At 45.8% G+C, this 14,927-nt stretch overlaps 1 protein-coding gene across 2 annotated transcripts in view; it reads left to right on the top strand.

The window, feature by feature from the left end:
- Nucleotides 1–14,927, top strand: part of LOC119431987 (glutamine--tRNA ligase) — a 37,196-nt gene that overhangs the window by 12,255 nt on the left and 10,014 nt on the right. For both annotated transcript variants that reach the window (XM_037699428.2, XM_037699427.2), the window contains 7 exons: nucleotides 1,509–1,669; nucleotides 3,369–3,555; nucleotides 6,506–6,693; nucleotides 10,030–10,391; nucleotides 12,303–12,390; nucleotides 13,758–13,843; nucleotides 14,417–14,678. In XM_037699428.2, coding sequence (XP_037555356.1) covers nucleotides 1,509–1,669; nucleotides 3,369–3,555; nucleotides 6,506–6,693; nucleotides 10,030–10,391; nucleotides 12,303–12,390; nucleotides 13,758–13,843; nucleotides 14,417–14,678 — 1,334 coding nt within the window. The remainder of the gene's footprint in view (nucleotides 1–1,508; nucleotides 1,670–3,368; nucleotides 3,556–6,505; nucleotides 6,694–10,029; nucleotides 10,392–12,302; nucleotides 12,391–13,757; nucleotides 13,844–14,416; nucleotides 14,679–14,927) is intronic.

Genomic DNA, 14,927 nt, shown 5'->3' with positions numbered 1-14,927 from the left:
GTAAACCTTTCCTTTAATGACCGCAACTCCTCGGCAATTGGTAGCCCTGCATTAAATAGGATTGCTTACTTAGCTGTGCTAGTGCTAATCTTGGGAGCCGTGCTTTGCTGGCCTCTACCATCAGCTTTGAGTTGGAAGCTCATTTCATAGAGGGCGCCACACTTACACAAATAGTGCCAATAGGGCGGTGTGAAGGGATAACATCTGTCAGTTGAGCTGCAGTTAATTCCAGCAAAATTGGCCACACTGCGTTTTCTTGCCGGTTAAAAGGCAAGGTAATTGACTTTATTATCATCTATTGACTTCTGTTTCTTTGTTTATAAACAAAACAGATTCTGTCATTAGAGCCTGCGCCGCATTTTCAAGCTAGTCCACCGTGTTGGAAAAGTGAGAGGTGCGAGCAACATTGGAGTATACTCAAGCATGACACTTAAAGGGTTAAGTCGATCTGCTCATTGGCACTGTGGAAAAAAACCAAGCGTAGGCTATGAATAGAATGGATGAGCAGCGTACGGACACCCAATTTGGACCTGTATGGCTCACATATGCTTCCATTCGTTAATTCATTTCTTGAAGTGCTTGCTTTTGGCGAGAAAGGCGGAACCGAATCATAAGGCGGAACCGTAATCATAGTGGAGTACAGTAGGGCCCACTGTAAAGGAAACGCGCAGTTCATATCCTGCTGTCAGTTATCACCGAGATACCTGGCATAAAAACTGACAGACAAAAGTTTTTTGTGAATAAATTGTGTGTCCATTTGATTAAACCAGCCACTTCCTTCCGATAAAGGCAAAAACATGTTTCAATTATATTGGCTTTGTTACTGTTTGGCTGTTCCCTTTAACAGTGAACAGGGCTGTACGTTTAAAAAATTTTCATGACCTCAATGTGCCCACTTTCAACACAAGGCGCTGAAGCTGATGACGCACTGACTGTGAGAGTGTCGGGCCATTTCCCATTCGTCAGACTCAAGAACAGTTCAGCAGTCACTTTCTGCTTGGAAAAATTTGGTGGCTGGCTAACATATAAGTACAAGAGGAAAAGATTGCAATTATGATTGGCAATCAATTAAACATTGTTGTGTATACAGTCAAACCTCGATATAACGAAGTTGTACTTGTAGCGAAATACTTCATTATGTCGAGAATTTCATTATATCGAGGTTTCATTAATTCAATAGAACTACGATGGTAAAATAAAAATAGTTTGTTACATTGCGAATTTCATTAAATTGAGGTTCGTTATATCGAGGTTTGACTGTACTGCCGACCACCTCCACACTATAAACATGGGAAAAGTGGAGAGAGAGAGAGAAATAATTGGAGTACGCTCACCACTTGCCTATTCCTGCACAGCCAGCACTACATAATCACAGTTTCACTACAATTGCCAGTCATTTGTGCCACTCGTTTTTTCATTGATACTGTAGTTGATGACAGTGCTGAAGTGCTCCCAATTGAGGTCTTTGTACTTAATGGCAACAATGCTGTTGGCTTCGATCTGGCCAGATTGCATATCTGCCGACACTGGTGCCAACACGATGGAGGAACTCTTCCGGACCAAGGTGCACTTCCACAAGCCCGGCGAGAACCACAAGACCGAAGGCTACATAGTCACCCCGGCCACCATGGCACACCTCAAGAACCACCTCAAGGTCACCGGGGGCAAGGTGTGTTACCCTTCTGCTTGTGTTACCCTTCTGCTGCTTGTGTTCAGCTGGATACTCAAAGTTTTGTTTCAAGCATGGTAAGCCTAACTTGTAGTTTATAGGCACCGGGCGGCCGTCATAAGGCGCCAGCAAAGCTCTGGTGATCCAGACCACTAACGGCAGTAGTAAGAGCAATGGCATGTGATGCAGGCAACTGCATTACATGCACTGCGGTTTCCCAGCCCTGATGAACTGGAAAACGCATTTTCGTATGTCTGCTCTTGAGAAAGGCTGCCGCTTGTATGAAGTAGGTCATATCCATGGCATCAGGTAGTACTACATAAAGCAGAAAATGACGGCGAATTGCAATGCAAATGCACACTGCAAACAAAGCTCACTGTGACAAGCTAGCACGTGGAAATCCAGCAGTTTAGGAAATTTTGCTGCGCACGTTAACCTTGTCGTTAACCTTGTCGTGCAGCACGAAAATCGCGCACAAAACAGAAAGAAAGTATGCCTCCTTTTCTTTCATTTGCTTTTTCTTTGCTTTCTTTTTTGGTGTATGGGTGTGTTTTGCACTGTTTGCCGATCGTTCATGTGTCGGTACGTTCCCGTTCTCTGTCCGTTTTCTCTATCTTTTTATTGCGATGCTTTGCCAACCTTAATGTTTAACACGTAGCCCAGTCTTCATTCTTGGTCTATTCCACGCGTGCTTAGCCAGACGATTTTTCTTGATGTAGAACTGTGTTTAGACATTATTGTCGCCAACCGATAATTCGAATACCGACAGTTTGGACACACTTGATTATTTGGACAGCTTCATGGCACCCCCACTAGCTCCATAAACTTAACGTACAAGGACGACCAATATTTTGGACACCTTACAGCACACCATGCGATAATTCAGACTCCTACTGCACGACCATGCACTAATTTGGCTATCACACCGGCATGGTCGTCGGCCATGTCAGTGGCCCCTCCTCGAAACTGAAATTAGCAAAGCCTAATCAGTCCAGTAGTCACCGATGAAATTCGGTGCATACATTGACTGTACTTTCTTCATCAATCTGTAGCGTCAGCATGACAATGGTCAAGAGACGGGCCGCACTTTTGTAGTGATGCCTTCCGATCGAATTCTATGCTGCTCTTATCCACATGTGCTGGTATGTTCCCGTTCTCTGTCCGTTGCAGTTCATGCCTGGCTGCTCCCATTGATAGTGTGCGGAGCGTCACTATGACCTCTGACAAAGTGCGTAGTGCATGAAAAGGAATTGCATAAAAGGCATTGCTAGACAATCGCGCCCACAGGATGTGTAGGCCAAATGCAAGCGTATGTGCGCGCAGCAACGTGTTGACAAACTTGCATCATATTCTTGGATGATTACTTTTGAAGATATTTTCATGTTTGTGATATTTCACGTGACTAGCACCGGATGCGTTGATGGGCACCAGTACTTCTGCACCGCGATAAGATAGCGTGCTTCGAACTGTGCAAAGACTACCGTCGCTAGTAGATGCTGATGTGTCTTGCATTGGTCACGCGAGAGATTGCATGCTTGACACAGTGCCAACAAAGCCGACACTATAGACGCCGATACATTTTGCACTTGCCACTCGAAATTGAAGGGCCTACAATGGAGTTTGGGTTTTTGTGTACACAAAGCTGCTTGAGTTAAGCTGTTCCTAGAGCTCCCTTAGATGTTCCATGTGATCCACTCAGGTGCGGACACGGTTTCCTCCGGAGCCCAATGGCATCCTGCACATAGGGCACGCCAAGGCCATCAATGTGAACTTTGGGTACGCCAAGGCACATGGTGGCGTGTGCTTCCTGCGATACGACGACACCAACCCTGAGAAGGAGGAGGAGCGCTTCTTTGCAGGAATTCAGGACATGGTGCAGTGGCTAGGTGAGAGACCTGGAGGTGGCAGTCATGATTCCAATTGCATGTCGCTGGTCTGCCTTTCAATATTTGCATACTATATACTACTGTACAACGTTCTGTGGTACTGAGTGTGTTCGAATACTGTCAGACCTCATTGTAACGAAATAATGGATATAACGAAGTAAGTGAAATTCCCCTAGATGGTCTCTTATTGACATCCATACTGCAATACATTCAGTAATGGATATAACGAAGTACTGGGTATAGCAAAGTAGTCGTGGCTTCACCTTCAACTTCGTTATAACGAGGTTTTACTGTACTTGCCATAGACATCTAGTTGGATATCAAAGAGGGCAACTGCCAGCTTAAATCTTGCTTGAATTGTTGAATTGTGAGAAAGGTGGCAAAGACAGCATCGAAGTCAAGAATGGCTCAAGCGACCTTGCTGGCTAAACAAGATGGCAGCTGAGCAGCCTGCTTGGAAACCTGACGGGAAGGCCACCTGTGCAAAAGAAAACATCAAGGTTTCAAACTTACACACTTAATGTAAGCTATGCTCTGTTTTTCACAGGTTCCACATCCCACCTAATCTTAATGGAGTTTGAATTTACTTGTGTGATCCATGATATGGTACAATTAGTGGTACGATCTGGTATGTGACGGTTTGTTTGAACAACAGCATCTAAAAAGCCTCTGACAGGAAACAGCAAGTTCCAGCAGGTTACAACCCATATTTCTAATGTGTCCGTTTTGATATCAAATTGGTCTAAACGTGTTAATGGGCTAGTTGTCATGGCATGCAAATGGCACCAGAGAACTCGAAGGAAGAAAGGCATACAGCTGATTGCCGCTTTTGCCCTTCATTTATTTTGGCAGTTTTCAAGTTGAGACATTGAACACAGTTGGTTACTGTGTCTCCTGCCTTAGGCTTGCCGACTTGCGACGTCAGAGCTACTGGTTCTGAGATAAAAACCTTGAAGAAATGTTTGCCAAAGCTTGCTTGCACCATTGTGCATGTAATAGCAATTTAACTTCACCAATGGTGACTGTGAAAGTGATGAGGAATGTTAAATGAACATTTCCTGGTGCCTTTTCCTGGTTTTTCCAGTTGTAGCATGGTTTGTGTAACAGTTGAGGGGCAGGGCTCTGTCTCGTCATGTAGCGATAAGCATAACTCACATAGAACCCACACCCTTTGAAGGTTCTTAAAGGAAAAAGTGCAGGCCTTACACAAGTAAATGCAGCATGCATGCTTCAAAAGCACCACTGTCACCATGTGTTCACCTCAAGTGTGTGGTGATGACAGCTTACAGTTGAACCCACTTGTAACAATATATTGGATATAACAATGAGCAGCCGATGCACCATCAGTTTTGTATGTGTTCTGTGGGGAAATAAACTGCTTACTACAATGCCCCCTTGTCGCAAACAATTAAATCTTGCTGTGGGGTGTGTGCTCCGAAAGGAAAAAGAATTGCAAAATTCTCGGAAGAAAAAGAAACACACGCGCAAGCCACTTGCCACACCCTCCATTGTGCTGTGCATCCCGCATCCCTTTCCCATCTCCCTTCTGCCCTCTCGACGACATCGGAGGGATGGGAAAGGGGCGCGACTAAGGCGCCCCTTGCGGGGTGCGTGACACCAAGGTTGGGGGTGCGCGGCATGAAGGTGGTGAAGTGGCTCGATTTTTTCTTTCCTCTGGATTTCGCGTTGTATTTCTTTTCGGTGCTCGGACCCAGTAGCCAGATTTAATTGTTACAACCAATAGTGCGTCATGGGAACATTGTTGTAAGCGGTTTATTTTCCCGTAGAACACGCGGAAATTTGGAGTGGGGGGCAGCTGCTCATTGTTACATTCGAGTATTGTTAAAAACTGTAATGTTTAAGTCGGTTAAGCTGTGCTTTTTTCTGTCCGAATAAAATGTTCGAATGTTTGTAGCCTCTGCTTTTTTTTGTGCAACCTGGTTGTAACATTGGGTCTTTCTTGGCACTTGCATATTGTTAAGTGGGCTCGACTGTATTTGTTTTTATGTCATCGTGTTGCACATCTGTAGCTGTGTGGACAGCCATGCATCATGTTCTAATGCATTCTTTCGTTTTGCCTTTATTGTAGCAAAGATATCACTGAAGTGACACCAGCTGCAGTGGTCTCAACAAAGCTTGGTCGGTCTTTAATGGAGAGTTTTAGCTTGTCCGGCATTCCGGTAAACGCAGCCTGACTGGGTGTTTTACCAGGTGGGCGGGAGGCGTAAACATGAGCGACTTGACAGATGCTGTTACCTCGTGGGGCAGAACTGAACCAGACAAACACAAAGTTAGCATTCTATCAACCTAGTATATTCTACTTCGCTGCTGGTGTAAATATTCATCAGCGGCAAATCATGATACAATTACGTCTCTGCGAAAATTTAGACCAGCAGTGAAAAATAACACATTTGGTTCCTGCAATATCAGCTCTACGTTTGTCTGGTTGGGCTCTGCGCCACCAAGTGGCTCCACTGCTCCGTCCGCTCATGTTTACGCCTACACCCCTCTGGTAAAACACCCAGTCCGTGTGCGTTAAACGGAGTACTGGACAAGCTAAAACTCTTAATTTCTGTAACAATATTCCGGGCCCTGTCATGCTTGCAGGTGTGAGAGGGTAGATACAACCTTAAGAGACAGGGACACAGTAGTTATGGAAAGATAGCAAACATCGGTAGCTGATATTAAGAGGATGAAATGTAGTTGGTCAGGTCATTCATGTAACACATAGAGCAGATACTAGCTGTTACTTCTGTTAGACTTACAAAGGGAAGGAAAACAAAGATGGTGGAAGGGAATTCTATGGAGCAATGAGGTTTTGAAACTTGAAGGCATAGGCTGGGGTCAGCTGGCATGGTAGAGGGGGGTCACTAGGTATTGCTGCTTGTAGCGGTCATCAGTTAAGTGCTCAATTGATGTGATGATGATCACGACGTGAAAATGCTTGCAGGCTACGAACCGTACAAGGTGACCCATGCGTCCGACTACTTTGATGACCTCTACGTCTTGGCTGTACGGCTGATCCAGCGTGGTCTGGCCTATGTCTGTCACCAAACCGCGGAGGAGCTCAAGGGATTCAACCCGCCGCCATCGCCTTATCGGGATCGCACCATCGAGCAGAATCTCCGGTTGTTTGAAGTAAGTGTCCTTTTGTTCCTCTTAGCAGTCATGTCTCGTCAAATGTTTCTCTTAGGTGGTGTTCTCACCTGCAACACCGCTCACCCACCTTACCTCCCTCCGAGGTTAACATTACCTCTCTGATAACATCATCATCATCAGCCTATATTTATGTCCACTACAGGACGAAGGCCTCTCCCTGATGACAAGGTGCATTTATCCTTGGGGTGAAAGTCATTATGGGAATTTGATGATAATAAGTGAGTGGCGATGTGGAGTGGATCCTTTCTTGAATATGCACTTGAGTGCTCGGTTTTTTGTCTGTTTTTCTTTTTTCCCACATGGTCTTGTTTTGACACGCTGATTTCAGTGCATTCCTATACTTATTGATTAAGTAGAATACAGTAGACCTTGTTCATACAAGCATACGAGCAGCCCGAGATGCGCATTGCCATTTTTGCGGCTTCAGCAAGCTCACGTCCTTAATTCGGACGAGGCATTTTGGCAGGGAGTTTTGTGTGCTTACTCGTAGATCATAGTGGCATGAGACGCTGATGCGCGTGGAGCTACTTGGGCAAGAGCTACCTGAGAGGCGCTTTGTTATTTTCCTGTTGCGTTGTGTTTTATCCTCTAAAGCGGCGTCAGGAAGCAAACCAAATTGAACTGGTGGGCGACGCTGGAATACGATGCTGGCAGGACGGAACATGACACTCACTTTGCACCACCTGCAGCAGGGAACGGCAGTGTGTTTGGGTTACCGCCCATTAAATGCGTGCAGTACACTTCCAATGGCGCCACACGCGCTAGTAAGACAGTCAGTAAAGATGCCTATCACAGTAGGGCTGGCTGCGATAGCTGTGAATACGACGTGCAATGACTCTCGACGTGATTTGTTGCGGTTATCGGAAGAGGAAACTGAGTGCATGCCACCATTGTCACATCACACAGGCGAGCGAGCACTGCTGGGAGCTGCCGTGGCGGCCACCTACTAGTCTCGATGGCTCATGCCTCACTCCTTTTCTCATTTACATGAGATCTAGCAGCCGCAAAACGTATCATATGATCGCAGTTTGCTGACATACTGAACGTTGGTGCTGAAAGATCTGGTTTTCCAGGAACGTGTCAACCAGTAAAAAAGAAACGTAACTTTATTGGGTCATTCTTGTGGTGTCATTCACGAACATTGGCACTGGCAAGTCGTATACCATGGGATCGTTTCAGTGACATTCTACTTTATACAGGCGTCAATTTGTCAATCGTCAAGGTCAGGCCTACGTGTTGTGCCTGACCTTTACGTGCACGCTCTTGTTGTTCAGTAGTGCGTTTCAACTCATCGTTCATAACCACTTGCAATTGCTGTTGAAATATCAAAATGGTTGCATAAGACATTGTCGCGTACAACAAGCATTAATTATACTGTATTAGTTTTTTAATCAGCTTCTATCTCAAGAACATGAAAGTATGTTCATGTACCCGTGTTGTAAGTCCTTACATTTCTGTAACAGTGCACCAGCCTTTCCACTGTTGTCAAGGAGAATTTTTCACCTTGTATCACTTCTGGTGAAAATAAAACGCGGGAATAAAAAACAATTACAGTGGAATCTCGATGATACGATCACAGCTAATACGATTTTTCGGATGATACGAATTTTTCTCTGGTCCCGGCCGAGCCCCATTACTTTGCAACGTGCTAGAGAACGGTTGTTAAGAATCGATTTTCGACCCGCGTCGGTTGATACAAATAAACGCCGCCCCACCGACGGCCGCGAAAAAGAACAGCGCGCAGTCACGTGCTTTCTCCCTTTCTCTTTTGGTGCGTAGGCGCGGACGCGGCGCCGGACAGCACGGAGGCCGCGAATGGGCTCGAAGAGTTTGAAGTAGTGACGCTTTTGTTGCTTTTGTGCTTTTCCTCCTTTTCCGCGTGCCATCAGCCGGACGGAGTGGCTGCTGTGCTTCAGGCCGCGTTCTTTGTGTTTCCGCCATTTTGCCTAATCGCAGCGAGCTATGTCTACCGAGATACGATCTCGGCTGATTCGCGCGGCCGTACGCCGAGGCACGGGAGCCTCCGTTGGCGTGTTTTCCGTCGACTGCGTTATCGGTGCCGATGGCACAGGGCGATTGTCTGTTTCGCTGCCGGAGTCACACAAGATAGCGCGGCACGTAATCCACGGTGCGAGGTAGCGCGGCACGTTCAGTTGGGTGCTCCTCCGCTTCTCCCACTAATCGCCGTATTTTTCTTGGCGTAGGAGGCTTGCGCTTCCGTATTCCGAAGGCGTGCTTCGTCCAAAATTTCTTCTCCAACGAGCGACGATCCATTACTAACCTGGGAGCTCTCAGTAATCCGAATCGTGCATGTCAAGTGAAGACGCCGGCGTGGTTTACGAAGCAGACCACTGCGGTTGCCATCTTGCCCCTGTCACAGCAGCAACCAATGGAGAGACACCTTTTAGCACGGCAACCAATCGGAGACCGCTTTCATCGGAGGGCCCGTGTGACTACCTATAACAGAATTGTAGCGATTTGGGCCTGTTGGTTGTACATCGGAAATAGTTTGAAGCGCAAAAAAACAGACACAAAAGAGCACATGAGACACAGACGAGCGCAATCTGTGTCTCAGATTGACGATCTGCGCTCGTCTGTCTGACACAGACGTCTGTGTCTCATGTGCTCTTTTGTGTCTTGTGTTTTTTGCGCTTCAAACTATTACCTATAGCACACCCACGCTTCTTTTGTGTTCGTGCGTTTGTTACAAGATGGCGACTACGGACGAATTGAGAAGCAGAACAGTGGAACGGCGAAACTTAGAGCTTTCGAACGATACCAAGATGGCGGCGCTCGGTTTCGGGAAATACGAGATATGTCTCCATGAACTGCGGGAATTTTACGTGATTTAAAGCTGTTTTCTCACCCTGTGCACTGATGAATTAATATTTTTCGGGCACTTTTAGTGCGTTTTCAGCCAAACCATTTTGATACAGCGTAGATTAGGCGTTGCAGATACCGAAACGCGTGGTTTTCAAAAATCAATTTTTCTCGCGATTTTCGCGATCTGATACCCGCGTCCCCCCTTAATTTCATCATCATCATCATCAGCCTATATTTATGTCCACTCCAGGACGAAGGCCTCTCCCTGCGATCTCCAATTACCCACCCCTGTCTTGCGCTAGCGTATTCTCCTTAATTTGGCTAGCTTTAATTGCGTTTCGATGATACGAATTTCGGATAATACGAATATTTTTCGTGACCCCGTGAGATTCGTATCATCGAGATTCCACTGTATTAGCCGGATTGAAATTTCATTGCAGTTTTCCTTTAAATCGAGTTTTGACTGTAGTCCTTTTCTCTCTCTCTCTCCAGGACATGCGCAAGGGAAAGTTCAACGAGGGCGAGGCCACGCTCCGGATGAAGGTGACCCTGGAGGAAGGCAAGCAGGACCCCGTGGCATACCGGGTGCGGTTCGTCCCGCACCCCCGCTCGGGCGACAAGTGGTGCATCTACCCGACGTACGACTTCACCCACTGCCTGTGCGACTCGCTCGAGCACATCACCCACTCGCTGTGCACCAAGGAGTTCCAGTCACGGCGCTCCTCCTACTACTGGCTCTGCAATGCCGTCGACGTCTACTGCCCCGTGCAGTGGGAGTACGGCCGGCTCAACCTCAACTACACCGTCGTCTCCAAGCGCAAGATTGCCAAGCTCATCGAGCAGGGCGTCGTCAGGTGAAGCAGGCACAGATTACTTCACATTAACTACTTCCATGCCTAGACCATGCATAGGCCATGCATAGACCACGTGGAACCTTTCCAAAATGCCGCCAGTAATATTCTCGGTCACTTTGGCATGCATTGGCGCTAGACACGCCAGCGTATAAGGGCAACAGCATTACTGGCACAGAGTCAGGATGTTTGATCGTAATGCAGTATTTGAAGCCAGTTATCAGAACATAACCTGCTACAGAATGCAAAAAGCTGATGCTGCTACATTCTGCATCGTAACGAATTCTGGACAATCTCACTTCGAAAACTGAAACAGAACTGCGGAATAGCGCTATTGTCAGACCTTTAGCAGACCCCCACGAGTGATGCGGCATTTATGCCTCACCGTTGCGCGAGCATGACGCAAGCACCGTCATCAAGCACGATCTTGCTGAAACGCTGTGGGCTCAGCATGCTGGCTTCCTTTGAGCACAGTGCATGGGCTGATTGCACCTGCTTCCACACTTCCACCATCTTGCATCGCAGCTGAAAACTGCGGCCTATACACGACACCATCGTCCGTGTTATGAAATTACCATCAGGGGACTCGGGAGACTCAAGTTTTGCCACAACTTCTGCCAATTGTCAGCAACATGCTAGGAGGTTACTCTGTACCTGACTGCATGTTCTTTGACAGGCATTTCTTGCCTGTATGGCAAGAAATGGACTTGTTTTGCTGTGCAAGCTCTCTATCTCTGTCTAAACAACCAAACCCCGTATTCTAGAAAGTTCCTCCACTCAACACGACACCTTGACCCAACAAAAAAGTGGATTGCAATGCGGCCTCCTTGACAGAAGTGGTCATTGCGCTTCAGTGACAGTCTACGGCAATTCTTGAGAAGTGTAACATCTTCTTTAGTTGTGGAGCGGCGCTGTGCCTAACTCAGTTGACTGGAGGAACAAGTTTGAGTCAAGGATCATCTGGGGACGCGGGGGCAAGCAGTCTAACAAAAAGTACAGTTGACTTTCATTAATTCAACCCTGATTGGACTGACAAAATTGATCGAGTTATCTGGCGGGTCAAATTAAACAAGTTGCAGAAAAAAAAAACGTCAAACACTGATTCAATTGGCAGTATTTGCCCTATTCCAGCACGCGCCCGAATTAAACGTGTGCCCACTTTCTATGAGTTCGAAGTAAAAACTAAAGTAGAAATGACAATAAAGCTCATAAACAAAGTAAAAATCTACCATGCACCCGATCTTTTAGCAAGAAAAATGGGCAAGGGTCTAGTATGTGTTGCACATTGGCGGCCGGTTTCCTTAAAGGTTAGCTACTCCGCACGTTCTTTAAAGGTCAGTTTTGACGCAATACTCTTGTGTTAAGCAGGTAAAGCATACGAATGCCTTAAAGGGGGTTTTGGTTTCGCGTCTGGCTGCACCACGCGGGCAATTGTTGCCCCAATTGTCTTGTGGGGAAAAAAAAAAAGGTGCGTGTTGGAATCTGATAAATACCGTAATCATACATTGTTAGCTACGGTAATTGCTTGAAAAACTTCCTTGGGCAGGCCAAAAATAGGCGTTTTCAATGGCAGATGACGTGTGTTCAACACATTCACTGTCCCATAAGCTCAGTTGAGACAGACGCTGCTACTAAAGGAGTCGCTATGGGGGTCAGGCACGCAGGCACTGACTGGTCAAGTTCTAATTATTCAGTGAAAGCCAACTTTAGACTCGAATTAACAAAAGCTTGGGCCCATTGAAACGCATGGGCATCTGCCGGAACCTTTGGTTGGGATCTAATTAACCGAAAAATTGAAATAACCAGAGTTGAATTACCTTAAGTCTACTGTACTAGTTCTTAATGATTTGAGCGATTTACAGCTTTCAGATAAAATTTATTTTGCCTTTATCCTGTCTTTTTTATTTTTTCCAGGGACTGGGATGACCCACGGCTGTACACACTGACAGCACTGAGGCGGCGTGGGTTTCCTCCGGATGCCATCAATAACTTTTGCGCCAAGGTAAGGGTAGTGCAAGTGGTTTATTCTAACCACATAATTAACTGCCATGTCCATTGTCGCAATAAACAGCATGCCACTGTTTTGCATCTATGTATCTATAGTTGAGGGCCTCTACAACTATCGCTTCTACAGCGAAATGACCTTTATAATGAAGGAATAATTCTGTCCCAGTTCAATTACCAACTGTGCATTGAGCAACCTTTACAATAAAGTGATCTGTATAACAAATGATTTCAGAGGCCCGAAGTACTTCGTTATCAAGGTGTGTGACTGTAATGCCACCAGAATGTAATGCAAGTGCAGAGATTTAGAGGGTGGAAACATAAAAAAAGAATGTATCGTAATCCTAACGTGACCTGATGTTGCATACATGATCAACAGCCAGGAGCCTAAACGAATGAAAACCACGTGTTAGTAAAAACTGCATTTGTAGAAAAGGTTCTTCATTTTATGCTTTCTTTCTGCTTGACTTCATGCCTCCTGTGTGTGGTGTGAGGTCGATCGATCCCCCTTGCCAAGGTAACCTTGGCTGCTTTGCATTGCGTTGCACCATTTTGCACATTCTTCGTGTGGGAAAGGCCACTTACAGAACAGTGCACGACGTTTAGGTGACTGCTTCAGGTTGATCAGACAATAGACAGACGAGCTCCGTGTATGAACGGAGAATATATTTGTGTTACATTTGTAGTTTGGCATTTAACATATTGCGAAGCGCTACGTTCAAATGGAGAAAGCGAAACCTTATAGAGTTGTATGTAGTACTGCTAGTGAGCTATTGTTTCTGTATGAAAAAAAAAATGCAAAGGCTTCTGGTCTCTAACCAAGTCAAGTTTAAATTACAGTTCGGGTCAGCAACGAACCTGTATTGTGTAATTGGGAACAAGGAGTGCGTATGGGTTCCAAAACTCCAAATAACCGCTGACGTGATCAGTTACCAGAAGTGTTTGTTATTTCTGATATGCTACTTTGCCAGATGAGTTTCAGTCAAACTCTTTGCTATGTTTCACATCTGCTTATTTTTTTTCCTTTAGTGTATGAGCATGAGAGACTAGTAAAAGCAGGTATGATTGTAGCTCGGTTTAACACTTACATTCATCTTGCATATTGAACTTGATACAGTCTCGCAGGAAGGAATGTCATTTAAGCATAATCGTCCCACTTATTCTTGTGCCGTAAATTTATGCATCATTGCAACAGTTGCTTGCATAAATGAATGTAAGTGTATTGTTTGTCACTCGCTTTGCAGGTGAAGGATCAAAAAGTTTTGAAAAAGGTGCAGTGTGCTTGGTGCAAATGTGCTGTTCATTTCACATTGCGATGTTTACACGCGAAACTCACGTTTCAGCTTCTTTGCTTTATCTTTGCAGCTGGGTCTGACGGGGTCCCTCTCAGCTGTAGACCCTCAGCTGCTGGAAGCCTGCGTTAGGGATTCGCTAAACCTGACAGCACCCAGGTGAGTCATGGCCAAAGACTAAGCAAGTAGACAGTGCACACCTGCCAACTATCCCGAATTTCTTGTAAAATTTACTCATTTGTGCTCATTCTACGATCTTACAAATGTCATGTCAATTAAAAAAATATATATGCTCCTGAAAAATTTTTAAGGGTGTTCAAAGATGGGGCTGCGGAAGATTGCAAAAAAAAAAATGCAGGCAATAAAAGGAGTTGTTACAGTTCCTGCACCACTTATAAAGCAAACATAGCCTCCTATATACTTTTCAATCTTGTGCTATGGCCCTTGAGATGTAATCATTGAAAACTGCCAGTACTCGCCTCTGGGGCCAAAATTTAGAGTGATAACACGGAAGCTTAAAAAGCTGAGCACAGTTAAAGTCAAAAGCAAGGTTTAGTGATTTGAATCCATGACTGGTACCAGTTCAAAGCTTGTTGTGCTTAAATGACCATATTAGTCTGTGATAAAAGCTGCTCTGTTCACTTTTGGGATCAGATAATATTTTTGGGTTGTGTTTGAGACACTCCTCGTACGTGGACTATTGAGTGTGAAACATTTGTGTGATGAACCCAGGGTGATGTGCGTGGTGGAGCCACTCAAGGTGACCATCACGAACTTCCCGCACGGTCAGGATGCCGAGGTGCCAGTCACGGTGCCCGACTTTCCAGCCTCGCCTGAACGAGGCTCACACACGGTCACATTTGCCAGCGTGGTCTACATCGAGGTGGCCGACTTCCGGGAGACCGCCGACAAGTCCTTTCGCCGCCTCACGCTCAAACAGTCTGTTGGCCTCCGGCACACTGGGCTGGTCATCTCGGTCAGCAAGGTCATCAAGGTCAGTGGAGAGAGAAAGCCGCGTTAGTTTCGGCTTATTTGCAATTTTGATAGAGATGAAAATTGCCGAAAGTGGGGGGTGGGGGGTGCATAATAGTTGTTTGCAGACTAGCTTGACAGTTTAACTACTCCCATTGAAGCATTCTGACATACTTACAGTGCTAAAAAGAAAAAAAGTGAATAGACAACATGAAGAAGACAGGACAGGTGCTGACTTGTTTTCTGGAGTGCCTATCCCGTCTTTTTCATG

The sequence above is a fragment of the Dermacentor silvarum genome, chromosome 10 (genome assembly GCF_013339745.2).
Source record: "Dermacentor silvarum isolate Dsil-2018 chromosome 10, BIME_Dsil_1.4, whole genome shotgun sequence".
Taxonomy (NCBI): Eukaryota; Metazoa; Arthropoda; class Arachnida; order Ixodida; family Ixodidae; genus Dermacentor; species Dermacentor silvarum.
Note: the sequence above shows the minus strand (reverse complement) of the source record. Positions and strands in the feature narration are given on the sequence as shown.